Raw genomic sequence first — 19,325 nt, forward strand, 5'->3', positions numbered from 1 at the left:
CTGCTACCGCCTCCTCGCATCCTCCCACCGGCAGCAGCATCATCATCAGCATCACCGCACGCCCCCCCAACCCTCACCCCCCCAGCCCTCACCCCCTCGCAATTCAACCAGGGGCGGCTGGGTACAGGACGTAGCGAACACGCAGCGGGTTAAGACCCACCACCTCATCCCCACCACGCACCTCATCGCCACCACCACCTCATTACCAGCACCACCAGCACCACCACCTCATCCCCAGCACCACCACCTCATCCCCACCACCACCACCTCATCCCCACCACCAACCACAACGATCCTCGTCAAGCTGTCGTCATCGCAGAAGAAATCGTTTCGGATTTGGAGACGCGGTCTCCATCGAGCCCGGCTGGCTCTATGACCGCCCTCCGTTCCGGCTCCGCCACACGGGAATGCGAGCGGTCTAATCCGGGGTAGCGAAGAGAGACAAGAGCTCCCCCCCTCCTCCTGCTCTCTCCACTGCTGGATTGAGGGGATCTTGAGCCGCGTGGAAGTGGGTACGCGGAGACCAAGAATCGTCGGATCCGTTCTCCCGGCGGTAAGAGACGTAGATTGCCGCACCGTGTGTTCTGTACGCGGCTTTGATTCGTCGATCCACTGCTGGATGGAATCCTCCCCGTGTTGTGTGTCGGGTCCGGCCGTGGTGGAGTTGTTGGCCTGACCATACTTCACCACTCACGTGGAAGGGAGCGCCTCGGGAGAGGTTTCGGATCCTCTCGCTCGCCGCCGTCGATGTTGAGCCATTCCCGGCCGGGAGTTCAACTCGGGTGGCCGGGTTCGGGTCAGCTCTGGGGCGCTCTCAGCCCTGCGCCACGGGTGCTGGCCACCCCGTGCCCAGTGCCGTACTGTGTTATTGTCATCGGTAGTGCCGTGGTTGTGTCGTGACACTTACATGGCCGTGGATACCCTATACAAAGTGTTACGTAATCTTCAATAGGGTACATCGGCGTGCATGGAGGCTCATCGGCGTGCATGCCCCACACGGAGCCCTCAGCTGACTGCTGGGGCTAGAGCCGCTAGCGAGCACCCATGTGTCGGCCTGCAGGTCATACGAAGGGGGTGGGTGGCCGACACCTCGCCTGGACGCCTTTGTCTCCCCAGTCTCTGATGTTTACACACCGCACAAGGGACGTAGCCGAGGGGGAAGGCCAGGACTCGTTCAAATATCGGCCACTGTTTTTGGTCCGTGATTGGGAATGGAACTTCACTCCCAGCGGTTCTGCACCACCGCCTCTCCCACAAGGCGCGCATAGAGAAAGCAGTATTATTATTGTTGTTGTTGTGATGAGGTTAACATGCTGCTTGTGGTGGTGGTGGTGGTAGTGTGATCTTAAGTTTAAAAAAACGCTGATGAGGAAGCCGAGGGGAAACCACCTAAAGTCCTCAAACGCGCACGGGCTAACATCGCCACAATTGGGTGAGGGCCACGTGGTAGCGTCATGCAAATTCTTATCGTTAACGCCACCACCACCACCCCAACACAATTGTGACGTTTACAAAGGTAGCGTTATGATTACCCGTTTTACATGTGCCAATGTATTGGTCACGTTCTGACGATACAGCTTCTCCTTACCAGCGGTGACTTTAGACTGTTGGTGACTGGATTCAATGAACAGCAACATTAACGTATCGCCCGCCACGTTTCGCTCAAACCGCTGTGAGCTTCATCAGGTACTGACAGAGGCGTCTCTAGAGTACAGCGAATCGGGACGCACTCCCCATATGGATGGCCCTGCATGGGGAGTAGTCCCCTTTGTACAGGAGGGGGGTGGGGGGACTTTGAGAGCAGATGGGATTCAGAAAAATATAAATGTGTCGTTAAACCCGCCACCACCCGACACAGCCAATTAGTAAGGTTTGTCCCGTAAACAGAACGTGCCAATTCGTCACTAATACAGCACAAGGCTGTGTTGGAGAGCCAAGCCACAACATTTACAATCTGAGTACGACGTTTCGCCAGTAATTACAACTATCTTCATCAGGCGACAGCCAGATTTACGCGATCTAACCCAAAACAACCTGTATTATGGATGAGATTTTGTCGCGAAAGCCTACTTGTTTAACTGGGATACAGAAAGTTTGAGCCATCTCTCTCTATATATAGGGCCCATACAAGCATTTTATGTCTGAGCATTGGTGACTGTTCTGTACTGATGAGTCCTCGTGAGGATGAAGCCAGTCTCCGGGTGTCCGCTTCACTGCTGCCGTTGTTTTGCTGTTTGGGGGTTGGCCACATTTCCTCAACTCCGTGATGGTTCTCAACGACGGCGCAGGCTCGCACGTTCAAGTACTGTTGAGCCGGTGGTCTGGACAAGGCCGAGTTGGGTTGCTCGTGTACGCGCAGTGCTGCGCTGCGCATACAGCAGCAATGTGTCGTTAGGTCTGTCAGCGTGAGCCGAGGACCTGCTGCTGGGCAGAGAACCAGAGGAGGAGAACGGAGAAACAGAAAACTCGACACGCTCGTCACTAACGCCCGTGGCCCTGGAAGGAAGCGCAAAGCGGTGCACGGTTTTTGTTGTTGTTATTGAGCAATGGCCCTGCCTCATAGCAAATGAGAGAAACGTAGACTTGCACAGAAACCTATAGACTCGCAAAACGTCCAGTAGACTTGCATAGAGACCCATGGACTTACATTCAGATACTTAACGGAGACCCATGGACGTACATGCATAGATACTTTGTAGAGACCCATGGACTTAATCCATATATACTTAATGGAGACCAATGTACTCGCATACATTCATAGATACTTAACGGAGATCCTTGTCCGTACATAATGTGCCGTAGACGTGTATGGAGACCCATAGACGACTGCGTAGATCTTGGCGGCCACGTGTTTTCTGGTTGCGTGACGTGTCGGGGCATGATACCAAACGGCACCCGGTCCAAATCCGAGAGCTTCGAAGTGCCATCGACTGACAACATGAGGCCTACAGAGTTGGGTAGAGACCCGTAATCCCATACATTTTCACAGACCCGTGTACTCCCCGTGACTCGTACAGAGACGCACATACTTGCGTAGTCTTAAAAAGAGGCCGGTGGACTTGCACGGAGATCCCATGAACGTGTACAGATGGCCACGTACGAATGGGGGAAAAAAAGCGGTTCGAAACGATCACGGAATTAAATTTTAAATTCGATTACCGATGTTTAAATCGCGAAATTGAAAGGCGCCAGATGATCTGTCGGGAGTTCGTGTTGCGTCCACAGTGAGCTCGGCTCTCGGCTCACTGTGGTGGTTTTGGCAGCTCTGCGCTCTGTGAGGTCAGGCTGGGATGAGAGGAGACGTGGTAGTGGATTCCCGTGTTCGGGCACCACGGCCGTGGGGCTCTCTGTCCGAACGCGTCATAGGTTTCGCCCCTACGTGTTTGTATGTTGAACTTCTTTTGCACCGTACGTAGCCAACCGTGCTAAAATCGGAAGTGCGGAGGTTCTTGTTTATAAAGGCCTAAGGCCTATTTCTGTAATTCTGCCTCCTGGTTTTATTCTGGCATCTTAAAATGATTTTTACTGTCTTGTAAATGTTCTGATGTTTAGTTACAACATGTGAATGTTTGTTCTTCACTCGTCTGATGTGGCCTTTACGCCTTGTGGTATGAAAGGCGCTCAGCATATAAAGGTCATGGTTATAACATTTATATTGCCTTGCATAGAAAGCCGTCGACTTACATCGAGACCCATAGAGATACAAAGAGAAGATCCTCGTGGTGGTGATGGAGTTGAACTGTGCTGGGGTGATGTTCTCTGGGTACGCGGTCTGTAAACCAGCACTGGAGGTTGGTGGATCACTGCGCAGATGTTGTTGTGAAACTCCCTTCCTGGTTGGCGTCGAAACTAAACTATAACAATCTTGACTTAAAGCTTTCGTGACTGCAGGAATTCATATTCTTTGGGTCTTTCGGTAAAACTAAACTGACCATCACAAATGATTGCTCCAACAAAGTGGCCTATCACGTGGAAATCCATAGCAGCCAAATACTCTAAACGGATGTTGATTCTAAATGTGGAAGGAAATGCCTGAAATAGTGTGGCCTGTTCCACGAATCTGTGTTTTCTAATTACCCTCGTGTCTTAGTGCATCTGCAATGTGGCCCAAAAGCAATATAATGTTTAAAAATAGAATGTTCTGTTGTTCATTCATCAATCATCATCAGCCATGGTCGATCCACTGCTGGATGAAATCCTCCCCGAGTCGCCGTGGCCACGCGACGTCACAATCCGCCCGGCACTTGCACGCGAAATAATTCCATCGTTCCATCTCCCCTCATCCACGCGCCTCTTGAATACATTCCAAGAGTCACCAGGGCCGCGGGAATCCTGCCTTGAGCCGGTTCTCTCTGGCTCCGGCTGAACCTCCTTCCTCTCTCTCCTCCCCCCCTCCTCCTCCTCGCAGGGAGTCAGACTGTCTCATTGACAATAACATCAGCCACGATAAATCCACGGGTGGATGAACGGCGTCGGCATTCCCCCTCGTGTGCCGTGCCGGCCTTCGTAGGTGCTACACGTCCACAGCACTTGCCCCAGTCGTCTAACTAACAAAGGCTGTACAGGGGATCGTTTTTGGTCAGTGTAGGGATGAGAGGGTGTGTAAGGTGTAAATCCTGTGCGTACAGCTGTCACGCCTTCCCGCGGCACACATCTCATCTCACCGCCTCTGTGCTCCGGGGCTTCATTTTGGCCGGGCCGGGTCAGGTCAGGTGGATTCAGCAACCCGGCACACCACGTCCAGTATTCTGCTCGCTACGGCTGCGGTTTCTACCCAACGCGTGTCTACCTCCGGTCGACAACCGGCGGCCGAGTGTAAAGTTGACCGCGGCTGTTCCCGCTGCCCCCAGGTGGACCCCGCGGTGCCCGGGTCGATGTCAGGATCGGCCGAGCCCCTCCGCGGGGCACGGCTGCCCCTCGCTTGGGCGCTGCTCTCCACGCTGCTGCCCATGGCAGGGGCAGGGCTGCACGCCGCCAGAGGGGGGCAGCCGGGAGGCGGCAACCCAAACGCCCAGCACGGTGAGTGAGCAGAGGCCCCCGTCCGCAACCCCCTCTGTGATCATCGCCGTCATTGTTGACACCATGATCATCATCGACGTCATCATCGCCGTCATCATCGCCGTCATCATCGCCGTCATCATCGACGTCATCATCGACGTCATCAACGACATCATCGACATCATCATTGCCATCATCATAAGCCATGAGCGATCCAACCGAGCCAAGAAATCAGTTTTTTTTAACGTTTATTTCCGTATCGTGCGGCATTTTGTGTGTGTCCAGTAACGAGCTTGTTTTTGCCCTGATCACTATTTGGCTGTTTTTTTCCCGCCACTGATTCCCTTCGTCGCATCTACATCATTTCGTGCGCGTGCTTTCGTCACCACGGTGAGCCAGGTCCCTCTTGCTCACGAGACTCTCTCCTGGCCTCGAGTTCACGCCCATGGGCCTGATTCGGGCCGTGTAGCTGTTGAATGATCCTTATTATTTTAAAATATATTGTTTATTTATCCGTTGGTGAAATCAAAACCGTGTCTCCGTCGCCCAGGCGACGTGACGCGTTTCATGAAGACCTCAACTTGTTTTTAATACAACGCAACCGACTCTTCGGCTGTAGGGCGCGCGTAGTATTTAATCCGACATTTTAAGGTCAAAATTATTCTCGAACGAGATGCTAAGCAAGCGAAAAAATCACAGTCATTATTAAACACACAACAGCCAATGGGAAGTGGTGTTGGTTGTGGCCGTGACGCGGACACTGGGCCATCAATGCTGCACTTCTGGGTTAGAATCCAGGTTTCAGCCAGCCGCGATTCAACTGGGTTCCACCGCACATGGCTGGCGGGAATGAGTTCAAGACCGCCGGGGCCAGCAACGGATGAGGAGCGACCTCCCATTGCGTGCGGAGGTTGGTCGAGGTTCCTGCCCGGGTTGCCGGAACAAAGAGCGTTTGCGTGCTCAAGGGGAGGAGAGAAGATGTGTAAACAGAATTGGGAAACAACAGAAGTGGACTCTGGTTTTTTTTTACTGAGCTCTGAGAAGACAAATACACGGGGTAGGGACCTCGGAAGATAAAGTGCAAACTGTAAATTCCAGTCCTCCGGTTGAAGCGCAACTAAAGTGTAGATAGGGGGTTCAAACGGGCCACTCAACTCGGAGCTTGTGAGTTCATTAACTAGTTGGGGGTTTACCCTCAGCCCTTTATCCAAGCAGTGTCGATAAAATAAAATAAAAATTGTACAGCCCTCTCTTAATCTGCTGTCGAATCAGTCGAGGGGGTTGTTTGATTCAGTCCACGCGGGAATCTCGTCTAGTTCCGGGCCGCTGAAATGTTGAACCCAGGATCTCGGTGGTGGCAGCTCAAAGCTCTTACCCACAATCCACAGGTCCACTTGCCACTCAAGGTTTATTTTGACTGCAATAACGTTCAAGCATCTACGGTTCCATCCACTCCATCTTTCCATGACTGGTTTGCCCCAGCCATGTTACAATTTGGCATGTGATTATCATCATCATCACCGGCCGTGATCTATCCACTACTGGATCAAAACCTCTCCCACCCCACCCCCTTCCAATGTCGTCGCCATCCATCACGGTCGCGCGAAGCGACAACCGACCATCGATGTTGCTCCAACACCACGCGGGATCATCTCACCGCTCAGTCTCCTCGGCGGTCAACCCTAGCGGGACTCTCTCTCCTTTGGCTGTCGTTCCATCACCAGTGTCGTCCATCAGCCCCCCCCCCCCCGCCCAAGTCAACTTAAGAGGACCCTCCTGAGAAAGAGTCCTACGACTCGGTGTGCCTTGCCTGGATAAAAAACCGAAAGCAAAGTAACGATCCATATTGCCCACTTAACAATGCAATATATTCTCCCCCCCCCCACCCGTACACATTGCAACAGCGTTCCTGGGCGCCCCAGAAGCGAACTCGTACCTGTCACGTCGGCTGCGCGCCAACAATTGGGACTTTGAGCTGTTCCAGCCGGACAACTTGGAGCGTGAGTGCAACGAGGAGCTGTGCAGCTACGAGGAGGCGCGAGAGATATTCGAGGATGACGCCAAGACGGTGGGTCCCCCACACCCCCCCCCCCGCCGCCCTCCCACCAGACATCACGCAAGGATTGTGCGATGTCTTGGCGTGGTCAAGACGGTGAGTCCCCACCCGCCCCCCGCCGGGTTCGCGAGACCGGTCTCATGCGCAGCGTGCCACTGCCGCTGCTGTGTTCCATAGCGGCCACGTATTTGGAGGCGTCGTTTAGCGACGCGTGGTTATCGTTGCCGTAACGATGGGATAATCATCGTTCCCCGTGGTGTGTGTTGTTTTTTTGTAGAACGCCTTCTGGAAAACGTATATGAATCCGGCATCTGCAGGTAAGCTGATGGAATTAAATTATATTGTTGTTTTTATTAATGTGCTCGTTAACTCAGGCAAGCCTCGCAGTACAGGGGATGTGATGTTGCTGCGTGTGATCCCAATTGAGTGGTGGCATAGCGGTTAGCGTGCTGCGCTACGAACCGGTAACCCGAGTTCGATTCCTGCTCATGGCCAATACCAGTGACTGTTATCTGAACCGGTCCTGGGCTTCCCCTAGGTCGACTCGGCCTCAAGTGAGTACCTGGTGTGGTGTCAACATCGCCACTGGGGAGACAAAGGCGGCTGGGCGTGGTGTTGGTCACCCACCTCCTCGTGTGCCGTGCCGGCTTTCATAGGTGGTGCTCGCTAACAGCACTTGTCCCAACAGTCTGTCCAGGCTATACGGGTGAATCTTTGTCTTTGATCCCAATTGATTCATTTGCGTTGTGATTTTTCAGCATTGGGATGATGTTTGGCCAACCAGCAGTTTCATTCCACGTGTTTTTTAGCTATGGGGGAGGAAATCGGAAAATGCCGAGGAAAACCCGTGCAGAACAGGTTGGGGGAGGGGGAGAGAGGACGCAGAAACCCCGCACAGAGAGATAGGAGCCCCAGGCAGGAGTCAAACCTGTGGGGCCTTGCCACTGCGAGGCACGAGCGTCACCGCTGCCCCACCACCACCACCACCATCGTGCCGCCCAGATGAAACGATTCGCCTCCTGGCGATCGTGGACGCTGCCGTGGGGTAACGGCTCGGGCACTGGGGCTTGCAATCCAGACGTCGCCGGTCTGATTTGATCTCACGGCGCGGCAGCTGAGAAACAGATTCCTGAAAAGCCTCCCGCCCCCCGAGCCTCTGTCCACCCAGCAGTGTAAACGGATAATAGTTCGTCGATCGGCATGTCACGTGTGGTGGGGTAAAGTGTGGGTACCCCCCTCCCCACCTTTCTAAGGCGTCTGGGTAGCGTGGGAGAGCGGACCACAAATGCCCCCACGGAGACTCCCCCGGCAGTGGCACGAGCGAGGAATTGCAGGGCTGAGACTTTACCCTGCAGCTGTGATGGATTGCAGTGCCCTCTGCAGGAAAGGTCCCGCGATTGGCGTCGTCCAAGTCCTAAGGGGGGGTGGGGACAACGACGCAGTCCCCTCGCGATTCGAGGAATATTCGCAATTCATAGACTCGCAAAGAGACCCTGGACTCGGATAGAGGTCCGTGGACTTGCGTACAGCGTCACTAATTAATTGGCCGTTAACATCTCAATATATCAGGGACGGCAGAGCTTGGGAAACTGTTGGTGCCGGATCACCACCTTGCTGCCGTCTTCCTGCTCGTCTGTGGTTCTCCCTGGCGCCTCTGAGCCGTCCTCTCTCTACGAGAGCGAGGAGCGGTGGCGGCACGGCGTTACAAGTTGGCGCCGCCGCCGTCGTCGTTTTATAATTGTTGTTATAATCTAGGCCGCGGTGTTTGTCGTCGTCTTGTCCGATCGCTCCGCGCAGGGAACTCCGGCCTCAACATCCCGGGCCTGCTGGCCGGCGTGATCGCGGCCGTCGTGCTGCTCATCTTCATCGGCCTCGTCTTCGCCTACTGCTGCAAGTACCGGAGGAAACCGCGCGGCGGCACCAGGTACCGGGGCCCGGCCAGGGCCGTCCTGGCTTGCTCGCTGTCGTGGGGAGTGGGTGGTGCAATCTTGAGCTGAGCTGCTATAATTGATTAAAGAGTTGAACGTGTTCTTGAAATAAGCAATGTTGTACGGACTTGGTGGGATTTGGGAGGGGGGGTTCGGGGCAGGGGGTGGGCGATGTGAAAGAGGCGATGTGAGGCAGTTCCAGAGTCGAGCAGCGTGAGGGATTTAGCAGAAACAGAAGTGCAAATCCGAGCAGTGGCCAGTCCATATTTCCCGCGACCGGTAACATGATGGACGTCTAACACGTAGGCTTGGACATATTTACGGCCCCGCGTCAGCGCCCCACCGATATTCCCGCTCGTCGGCATGCCCGTGTCCCGCCAGGAGCAATGACGACATGGAGATGAGCGGAGAGCCGAGGGTGCCGCCGCCCCCCGACCGCGAGGATCCGGCGATGATGATGGCAGGGCCCGACCAGCTGCTGGGGCTGCCCTCCTACGAGCAGGCCATGGAGGTGTCGGGGCAGTACGACGGCCCACCACCACCGTACACGGGGTGAGCAGCTCCGCCCTGCGCGACTCCTCGTCCACCTCCTCGTCCACCTCCTCCTGGTCGCTCGCCCGTTGTCTCTCGGAGTTCTCCGTGGCTCCCGCCTGAGGTTTATCTACGATTGATATGGAGGCCAGCCCTGCCGGCAATAGCCTGAGAGATTAAATGCTCAAAACGCAGCCCAACTCGCAATGCCCAAGCTTGGGTTTTTTTGCATGCTCCCCTTTAATCGAGGCCTTGCTTTCGCTATACTTTGTCGAACTTCTTTCACACCGTACGTAACCAACCGTGTCAATCGGAGGTGCGGTGAGGGAGGAAGGACGACTAAGAAATATATATATATCTCTCTCCCTCGACCTCTCCCCCTCATCCCCTCGTCTCCTCTCGTTAAACTTTTACTCCCGGCTCCGGTTGCGGTGGAGCCTCGTGACGCCGATTTTCCACTCGCCCTGACTGACCGCTGCTCCCTCTGTGGAGCATCTCCACACTCACAGACACAGATAAAGATGCCCCCCCCCTTCCAAGAGCTGACCTCCTTTAAGGCCGCGATGGTGTCGCCAGCATAACGCACGGCCGCCTTTGTCTCCCCCAGCACTGATGTTTGCACATCTCGCCAGGCACTCGTTTCATTTTGAAGTGTATGTTGTGTCACCGGGTGAGAACCCAAGAAACCAGCATCGACTCAAGTCAGTGACCTGAGTCGCCACAAAAGCAAGAACATAAAACAAAGTGCAGCAATGAAACTAAACAGAAATCGATGCAACAACAACCACGTTACAGAGAATACATCAAAATAATGCTGTCCTGGGTCGACCGAGCGGAGCCCTCGGCACTCGTTCAAATAATCGCCACTGGTGTTGGCCGTGGCCAGGAACTGAACTCGAGCCGCGGAGTTCGCAGTGCACTTCTCGAACCACTGCGCCCTCGCTCCCAGTGACGTCACCACACAGACACACACGCACACCCCTCGGGTGTGACGAGGAGGCATCAATCTTGACTTGAAGCTTTCGTGACTGCAGAAATTCGTATTCTTTGGGTCTTTCGGTAAAGTCACGTAGATGGGTTAAAAAAATAATCTAAATAAACAGAAAACTACGACGTTTCGATCGCAACACAAGCGACTGTCATCAGGTGACTATACCAAAAGACACAAAGAACATGAGGCCTCAGTGTCATTTATTAAATGGCTACATTCGAACCGCGTTCGTGTATCGTGAATGACAGCGGACACGGACTGCCGTTCACTCTGACTATTCGTCAGCACCAATCTTGTGCTCTGACCGTTAATTTGGTGAAACGTCATCTGGTTGTGCTGCCGCTGCTACGTTGCTAGTGGGTTGCATGAGCACATTTAACAATTCCAAAAACTCGCCGTAACACTGGCCGCTGTGAAGAGGAGCTGTTGGCAGACGTATCGACGAATTTTAATCTTAGTTAAATCTGGAAATGATGAGAAAACCCCCATTGTAATACAACAGCGCAGGCTGTGAAAACCACACGCTTAAAACAACAACAACAACGCAGACACGTGTAGAAAAAAAAAAGCCCAGCAATTTGTGTACGTGCAACAAAAAAACCCATCGGCGGTTCCTGAAGAACTGCCATTGTGGCCCTTCTCCTTTTAATGAAATGAATTTGAGCGAATGTGACCGCGGCTGACGGCGTCAGTGGCGGCAGCAGCAGCAGCAGCAGCCAGTGATGCGGCGATGGACAACTGAGGTGGGGGACCGGCTTTGTCCCCAGCGTTGTCTCTCTCCCATCGTCGTCGATCTCTGCCGCCGTCAGCAGCCGGCCGTGCACGCTGCTCGCTTGTGTTTCGTGGCGGCGGGTTCGCGGTCGAGGCGAGCGGAGGTCTTCGTCTCTTAGACACGGCAGCGCGAGCGCAATACGAATATAAAACGTCGCAAGAGTCCCAAAAACATTACCGGGAGTGAAATGACAAAATGACAAAATCCTTAGACACAACCGACGAGTAACACCGTCACGGGGTTTCGCGGTTGCGCCGTACAAAGTCCGACGTTTCGCCCCGCGCACCCGGGGAACTTCTTCCCAACAACTGAACCGAGCGTCTCGCTTTCTCCCTCCCCCCGATTTTAAATTCAGCGCTCCCCGCACCCCAGAAGCTCCCGGCACGAGGAGAGAAACGTCGGACCTCATGCCCAGCGACACGCGGTAACAAAACCCGACCTGAAACCGTGACCAACTACACCGCACGCCAAAGCCAGCGGTTGCTGTAACGTAAACCTGCCGCCCACGCGCTCCTCCTCCTCCCCCCCCCCGTGTTTCTCCTGCAGGAGGAATTCACAGCGAGGATCGAGGAGAGGGACTGCCAGGAGGGACGTATGAGCCCCGGCACTCGCCCCCTCCCCGCCATGAGGACTTCGGGGATTTGTTGGCGGTCGTGGTTGCAGCTGAACCGTTGCCACCGTATGCGGCTGGATCGTCACCACCTACGCCCCACGATCGAGACAAAATCTGTGACGTGCCTCCTGGTCTTTTAAAACAAAACAAAAAACACAAGCGACATGATGGTCATCAACCACCTCCGCAAGCACCACCACCGCCACCTTGCCACCTCGCGATGCAACAATCCTCCGCCTGAGCACCGGTCACACGAACCGATTTAACTGCTCCATCTCCGCAGTGGATGACCTCACGCGCACACACGCACACACATACGCACGGCGACGTTGGCGAGTTTAGAGTGGGCACCGACGGACGGATGGACGAGGCGGTGCGTTGAGCCTTGATGTAGAGACCCGAGTCTCGGCGCGGGGCGACGGACCGTGCAGCTTCCTCCCGGCCTAACCGGTCGGCACGCTCGGCGCTCCGCCGCCTCCATCAGATTTGCATCGTGGTGAGAGGGCCCCACTGCCAGCTTGCTTTGAGGTGGGAGTGGAACGCCTGACGCACAAGGAAACGGACCGACGCTCTGCGAAAGCGAAATACAAAAATATTACCAAACGCAGCGGAGAAAGGTGCGGCCCTGCAATTTGCTTGCCGACGTCACTGCAAGCCGATGGGCAACCGGAGGAAGCTTGAGCCGTTCCAGAGGGTGTTTTGGCCTAGTCTTCCCCGTTGGAATAGGTTCGAGTACCCACACTTTACCCCACTGCACTGCGGCCTACCGATCCACTTAACTGTGAACCCATCTTTACTACTGCTTGGACGCTGGGGGGGGGGGGGGGCACTGGGGGGGGCGGTGTGGGGGGGATTTAAGAAACTCGCACCGTTGTTTGAACCGCCGCGCCGGGAGATCCAAACGAACCGGCGAACTCGGCACGGCGTGTCCGACCGTTGCACCTCCTCGGGCAGCGACATCAAAATACTGGGCAGGGACAGACGAAGTGTGGGGGGGTGGTTCTGGGAACGGGAACTGAGCAGTCTGGTGACACGGCTACCGAGAAGCTGGCGCCACGGTGACTTTCCGGCGGTTTCCGGCGAGACAACCGTGGCTGCTGCTGCTGTCTGTCGCCTGGGAAGTTGAGCCTCACCGCTGGGTGAGATAAGAACTGCACGAAGCCGATTGTGCACAATTAGCGCGCCCTGGCGGACAGAGAAACCTCACGGTTATTTTTTTCAAATCACAACTTCGGAGTCGAATTATTATCTGCCGATTGTTTAATCAGTTCACGAGGATTCTTATACAGTTTTGCAATTATTTTATTAATAGTATGACGTGCGTAATTTACACTGCAGAATTTTAATTAGATTTTAATAAAGTGAGTTCGACATCGCGCGGAGCGACCTGGAGTGAGATTAAATCCATCGAGTGCAGGAGCGACGCGCACATCTCACATCCACTGCTGGATGACAGCCTTCCCACACCGTGCTGGTCAGTTGACCAACTTCTCCGTGCTGGTCAGTGCGGGTTGGTTAGTAAAGGCGGTGGGAGGATGGACCTGGCAGAATAGAACCGCAGTACGATGGATTGTACTTCACAGACCATGGCACGTTTGCGCATGGCGATTTATATTATGCACGAACGACGCAAATTATTCGGGTGGGTTACATACATATTGAACCCTTATCCTTGCCAATGACATCTGGCAGTTCAGCATTATTTGACGCAAGTTTGACTGCTGATGACATGGACTTGAGTGAAACTCGACCAGAATGTTGCTTGTGCTGTACTCAGTACTGCTGAAATAATGCATGATAAAAAGGGTTATGTACAAATCACTTTTTTTATTTTTAATTTGGAAAGACATATGAAGGAGACGATGTCCGATCTATTTGATTTATATTCGTCACAATGACTCATTCAAGTGCAATCCAGGCTCACACCTGCTTTGCGTGATAGGGCTGATGGGATCGGGTGCATTCTGGGAGATTTGGTCAAGAGTACCAGAGCAACAATGGACATACAAAAAAAAATTCCATTTACAAAATCCATCGGCTTAATTTAATAGTGGCTTTAATGTGCAAATGAATAAATAATTAAACAATCTCATCCACATCAGAATTAACACGTTCAAAAAATAATTTTACAAACATTTGGTAAAAAATACAAAGTGTAAATAAAGATACACAAGCAGCGTCATTCCCGACTCTTTAAATCCGTGTGGAGTTGCCAATAATTCAGGTTTAGAGAACATTTGGATTGGACAGCAGAGGACCTCAAATGTAATTGCTTGAAGGTTCTATTCCAAGCCAGGGTCATCATCTCTCCATGGTCACTAGCATGCATATCGCGAGCACCATTGAATAGGTGGGGGGAGTAATTTCCACCAATTTCTCATCGAATGGAGCTGAGCACCACTTGCTGCTGGTTATTCTGTGCAGGTGCAGGGCCCCTTTGTCCAGCCACTGCTGGACGAGTGACCTCCCCATGCGGGTTATGTAACCGTAATGACCCAAGCTGGTTGGTGTGCGCTGGTGAGGGCCGCCAGGTTGCCATGGCAAAGCACGTGCATAAAATACCTGCACCAGCATTCAATAATTCAGGGTTAAACAATAATGCGTGGATTACACGGCAAAGCCATCCCTCACACATTACCCCGGAACAATCACGTGCCGACTGCAGTAGCAGTGAGTTTGAAAAGAATTGACTGTATTTTCGTACCGCTTCCATGATGTAATAACGCGTTTTCCTCCCTCGACATCGCTTGATGCCACCTGATGCCACCTGACACCCGCTTTCTGCAGGAAGAGCAGCGTTAATGTCACATCACGTGATAATGGTATTTAGGGTCATCCAAAAATGTTGTATCTCAGGCCGTTTTCAGAAAGTGCAGATTAATCCGAAAATCGGGAAACCTCCAGAGCGAGATTTTAGTTAGTGGAAGACAGAGTTCAATATCAACTGCGGGTGGTGCCATTTTACTCTCACGGGCAATGTAAAATATTTCTCAACCACAGCCAACTGGCTCGTTCGGTCATTGCCAAAGGTGCTCAAACCGGTTTCCAGCTCCGTTGGCCATGGGGTGGCACCCCCCCCCCCCCATCTACAGCCTTAATCGTCGTTGAAAATTCCACATTACTATGATGGGATCCAGTGTAACCGTAGGACAATTGGAAAAACTGATAGGGATGCTTTAACATTAATATAAATATAAAATTGCATTTGAATTTGTAAATGCACCTGCCATCACCTACTTGTACAGCCCATATTATTAATTTTCAACGATGCATTACCTGTCCAATAAGTGCAACTAATGGTCTGGTTTTATATCAGTCGACAAGGCAGCTCTGAGTCAGGGTTTGGCTCAGGCTCAGCTCGGGCTCGGCTCTGGCTCAAAGCCACGTGCTTAACTTGAGTCGGCCCCAAACGTGGTCCTAGTCACGCTTGGGATTTCCCAGGAGCAGAGCCTAAGCCGCGACTAATACCACACCACTGGGTGCTAACACGGCGCAAGATTGATATACGAAGCGTGGTTACAAAGGAGCTCCACCAGCGATGTTGTAGCGAGCCATGTCAAATCAGGTTGAGGAAGCTACAAACCACCCCCGGCGGTTTCCCAGTCTCAGGTGACAAGGCAGATGGATTCTTTGACAAACTGAAATGCGATCACAGTAGCTTCACCCTCGCGGCTTTCTCCATCAGACGGCGCGCTCACAGTGCACGCGGATTCCCAGGAGAACCGCCCTTGTTGAGCCCAACACTGGTGCAACAACAGCAGCAGCAGCAACCATCGATCTTGTAATTCAATCAACGTCGCCACGCGGTGTCTTCACTTTCCGATCATGGACTACTCCCCGTGTAAACACGTTGAGATTGGAAAACCTGGGACGGATTGTCTCGCCCCCGCCTCCTGAAGCGCCGCGCCAAGGTCGCGAATGATACATCTGGGTGGCCCCCGGGGTACACACCCCCCGGCTGCCCATCCCCTCCTCCGACGGCGCAACGCGACCCCTGACCGAACCCGCATCTCCTCGGGAGTGTCCTCGGCCAGTACGGGGCCCCCCGTGGAGGGGCTCGAGTCGTCCTCCGGGTCATCCAGCAGCAGCAGCCGCCGCAGCGGCAGCGTCGTCCCCCTCACCGTCTTCCCCTCGCCGCGTCCTCCCCAACGTTGCGTTGCGCCGCTCGGAGAGCGGCCGACGTCGATGGCCGCCGGGTTGTCCGCGGGAAGGTGGTGGCTGCAGTCCGGGGTCAACACGGAGGGCGCCGACAGGTCCAGCAGCAGCCTCAGGCCGCTGTCGTCCGCCCGCGTGTCGCGCGCTCCCGACTCTCGCTCGCCGTGATTTCTGTGGCCGCTTTGCGAGGCCCCGGTTTCCAAACCTCTGGGGCGACCATTTTCCAAGTTGGTGCAGGGACTGTTTTGTGAATTTCTTAAGTGACTTTGTTCAGAATATAGTACATGGCCATTTACAGAATCTCTGGGGTGGCTATTTAAAACATCTTTACAGTGACTATTTTTGGAGTTTATCATGTGACCGTTTTCTGAAAAATTTCCGTGAATTGCAGTCAAGCTCGTCAACTGAACCTTTGTTAAACCGTTGTTGCAGTGAGCGTTTTCCGATGTTTTTCTTTGCCCACTTTCCGAACTCCTACACCGTCTGCTCCCAGCATTCCTCTCTAAACTCGAAGGCCTTGGCTGAATATCTCGGGCGACACGGGGAGATCTCACGCATGGAGATTCCCCACACGTCACGGACGGAGGAGATGTCTCGGGCGTAGATGTCTCAGAAGCTTCACAGCCGACAGCTGCACGGACAACAGAGGCGGCCTTCGAGTTGCGGGCTCCAGGCAAACGATGGATGCCGCTGTTGTTGTTGCTGCTGCTGCCGCTGTTGTTGCTGCTGCTGCTGCAAACGAGGAACTGCAGTGGCAGGAACCGGCCGGAGGGGATGGCCCTCCCGGTGGCCACTGCCGCAGGCGCTCTGCGATGTGGGATGCGGCTTCCACACTGGCCTGTGCCTCCCAAAGGACGGTCCCCCAGTCCGCCTGGAAACTGCGAGGTCACCTTTGGGGACAGGGGGTTGAAAATAGAAGAATTTTTTTTATTGTATCAGTATGACGTTCGTAATTTACTCTGCTATACAAAGACTCCACTTTGGTGCGGCCTTTCCCACACATGCCCGCATAGCTGCCTTATCAGTGCCCTTATTACAGACCAAGTCAGACCTTATTGGTCACCCCGTGCCCTAATAAATCTCAACGTTCATCGTACAAAGTCCCATCACAAGGCAGAAACACACAATTTTCCCTGTACTACAATACGGGGAAACCGTATGGGTGGTCAGCACCACGCCCGGCCGCCTTTGTCTCTCCAGTGCTGATGTTGTAAACAGAACGAGGTACACATTTAAGGCCGAGTCGAGGATCTAGGCGAGGCCCAGGACCGCTCTAGATATGCGCCAATAATTTCGTTGTGAGCGGGAATCGAACTCGGGTGGCCAACCGACTCCTAAAGACAAAGATCCCCCGTGTAGGCTCCAACAAGCTGTTGGGCAAAGTGCAGTTAGCGACTGAACGTCCACAATCAGATCGATACCGGAGGAATCCGATGAGCTACAAAGCTCTTGTTCGCATGCCCAGCACATTGTCCCAGGCACACTCGAGACACCCTTAGGTTACCCCCGTACCCACGAAGGGGGGCTCCCGATGCGACCGTGGGGGGCCCTCCCAGGGCCAGGAGGGGGAGCGGTTCGGCCGAGGCGACGGGGGCCGCTGGGGGCGGCAGCGAGGAGGCGGCTCGGGGCCTCCACGAAGCTGAGCTCGGCCTTGCTGGCCCGGCCGCCGACTTCTCCACGCCGACCCTCGACTCCTCTTCGACCACCGCGGCCACCGCTGCCTCGTCGCCCCCTTCCCTCACCTCGTCCTCCCCTCTCGCCACCGCCTCGGGCCCCGCGTCTCAACGATGAGGGCGAGGCCGCCATGGCCGCCCGCACCCGCCCGCCTGCCCGCAACTCCTCAACTGTTGGCCGACTTGTCCCGCAGCTGCCGCGCCATCTCGAGCCCCGGCACCGCCCTCGACTCTCGTGGCTTCTGCTCGCGGCGAGGCTCGCAGAAGAAGGCCGGCGTCGTGAGAAGAAGGCCGAGGCAACTTATCCCCCGACTGCTGCTGCTGCACCGCCGCTGTCTTCACCGCCGCTTTGGCAGCAACTGCCTCGCTGTGGGCCCTCTCGTGGCCACATGGCGCCACATGGCGACGCACGGCACCGCCCTCATCACCAAACCTTCCCCTGGCCACACACCCGTTGTTGCTACGAACTAATAACCACGCTGTATTTACATACTAGTTTGTAAAAAAAAAAATCGCCAGGCAAAGGTTTTCAATAAATGTAAGAATTAACCTGATGCGATTTTTCTTTTTATAATTTTGAATCTGCGATCAGACACTTAACAACTACTCAAAAAATTGTCGACAACTTGATTCAACTTCTTATATTTAAAAAATTACCCATCGGAAACCGCTCAATTTAAAGATTCCGTTCTTTTTTATTAGAAAGAACAAACATTAATGAACTTAATACTGTACGAGGGGATGCTCCTATCTTTTTCAAATTATTCAGATTTGAACATAAAATGCGGATTGTTTTGGTTCAAACCCGCTTGAATCCGAAATATCTCAAAACCAATAAAAGACAGAACAATGGTTCTCGTTTTAATGTAATTTGCGGTTTAACGCTCTATCAAACGGGAAGACCAGCAATCTTATATTTTTAACGGTTTCTGAATGCCACTCACAAACATTTAATGGGTCACTTACAATCGAGATTTGGGGCCTTAAACTGTAAAATGTCGGAATTCAGATTGTTCCTGTTGTTTGTGTCCTAAAAGCTACATATGTACCAACTTTCAGCTTTCTATCTTATCGGGGAGTACCCTGGAGGCTTTTGAGTCGTACATCCAGATTAAGGTATTTATTTTTTATATGAACTATATCTTATTTTTTTCAGGTAAGGCCCACTGAGCGATATATAGTAATTTTTCACAAGCAACCTGCCTATCACAAACGATCGCTTAACGAAGTGAGCTTATCACCATCGGGTGGAAATGTATAGCGGCCAAATACTCTGAACTCGTGTTGTTGATTAAATATGGAAAGGAAAAAACCAGAGGACCCGGAGAAACATCCAAACGACCACGAGGAGAACAGAACACGCAACCTTAAAATATACGGCAGGCATCTAGGTCGGGGTCGAACCCACAACCTCCTGTATACCAGGCGAGGTAGGTAACATCTCGCCACCGTGGCCCGTTTAAAGGAGGTCCATTTCCCGAAACGTCGTCTGTTATATGTTTTTACTTTTAAGGCCGCGGTTTTATTGACAAACGTGTTGAGTTGGTATTTGTCCTTGTGCCCCACTGTTAACACAGCAGCAGCTGCATCATCATCGTCGTCATCACC

At 53.4% G+C, this 19,325-nt stretch overlaps 2 protein-coding genes across 3 annotated transcripts; one reads left to right on the plus strand and one right to left on the minus strand.

Annotated features, from left to right (window-relative positions):
- LOC144720398 (transmembrane gamma-carboxyglutamic acid protein 2-like) lies at positions 1-12,708 on the plus strand. Of its 2 annotated transcripts, XM_078597144.1 has the most exons (8): positions 17-553; positions 4,851-5,019; positions 6,903-7,066; positions 7,332-7,371; positions 8,852-8,978; positions 9,364-9,534; positions 11,632-11,700; positions 11,823-12,708. In XM_078597144.1, exons 2-8 carry the CDS (start codon positions 4,875-4,877, stop codon positions 11,872-11,874), a joined length of 768 nt encoding a protein of 255 aa, XP_078453270.1. In that variant the 5' UTR covers positions 17-553; positions 4,851-4,874; the 3' UTR covers positions 11,875-12,708. The 2 variants fall into 2 exon arrangements, with proteins under 2 accessions (XP_078453271.1, XP_078453270.1); XM_078597145.1 differs by lacking the exon at positions 11,632-11,700 and having other exon boundaries at positions 1-553.
- A 1,220-nt stretch (positions 12,709-13,928) lies between these two features.
- Positions 13,929-19,275, minus strand: LOC144720397 (uncharacterized). Its single transcript, XM_078597143.1, has 2 exons — positions 17,557-19,275; positions 13,929-16,934 (listed from the first exon to the last, which is right to left on the minus strand). Exons 1-2 carry the CDS (start codon positions 17,848-17,850, stop codon positions 15,720-15,722), a joined length of 1,509 nt encoding a protein of 502 aa, XP_078453269.1. The 5' UTR covers positions 17,851-19,275; the 3' UTR covers positions 13,929-15,719.
- Positions 19,276-19,325: the final 50 nt, after the last annotated feature.

Source organism: Lampetra planeri, chromosome 8, assembly GCF_965212315.1.
Source record: "Lampetra planeri chromosome 8, kcLamPlan1.2.h2, whole genome shotgun sequence".
Classification (NCBI taxonomy): Eukaryota; Metazoa; Chordata; class Hyperoartia; order Petromyzontiformes; family Petromyzontidae; genus Lampetra; species Lampetra planeri.

Excerpts from the sequence above, each read along its gene's own strand:
- LOC144720397 (XM_078597143.1), bottom strand. The coding sequence starts at position 17,850 with ATGGCGGCCTCGCCCTCATCGTTGAGACGCGGGGCCCGAGGCGGTGGC. Across the intron at positions 16,935-17,556 it reads TCGGGAGCCCCCCTTCGTGG|GTGACCTCGCAGTTTCCAGG; the intron begins GTACGGGGGTAA and ends CTGTCCCCAAAG.
- LOC144720398 (XM_078597144.1), top strand. The coding sequence starts at position 4,875 with ATGTCAGGATCGGCCGAGCCCCTCCGCGGGGCACGGCTGCCCCTCGCT. Across the intron at positions 5,020-6,902 it reads CAACCCAAACGCCCAGCACG|CGTTCCTGGGCGCCCCAGAA; the intron begins GTGAGTGAGCAG and ends ACATTGCAACAG. Across the intron at positions 9,535-11,631 it reads CCACCACCACCGTACACGGG|CGCTCCCCGCACCCCAGAAG; the intron begins GTGAGCAGCTCC and ends TTTTAAATTCAG.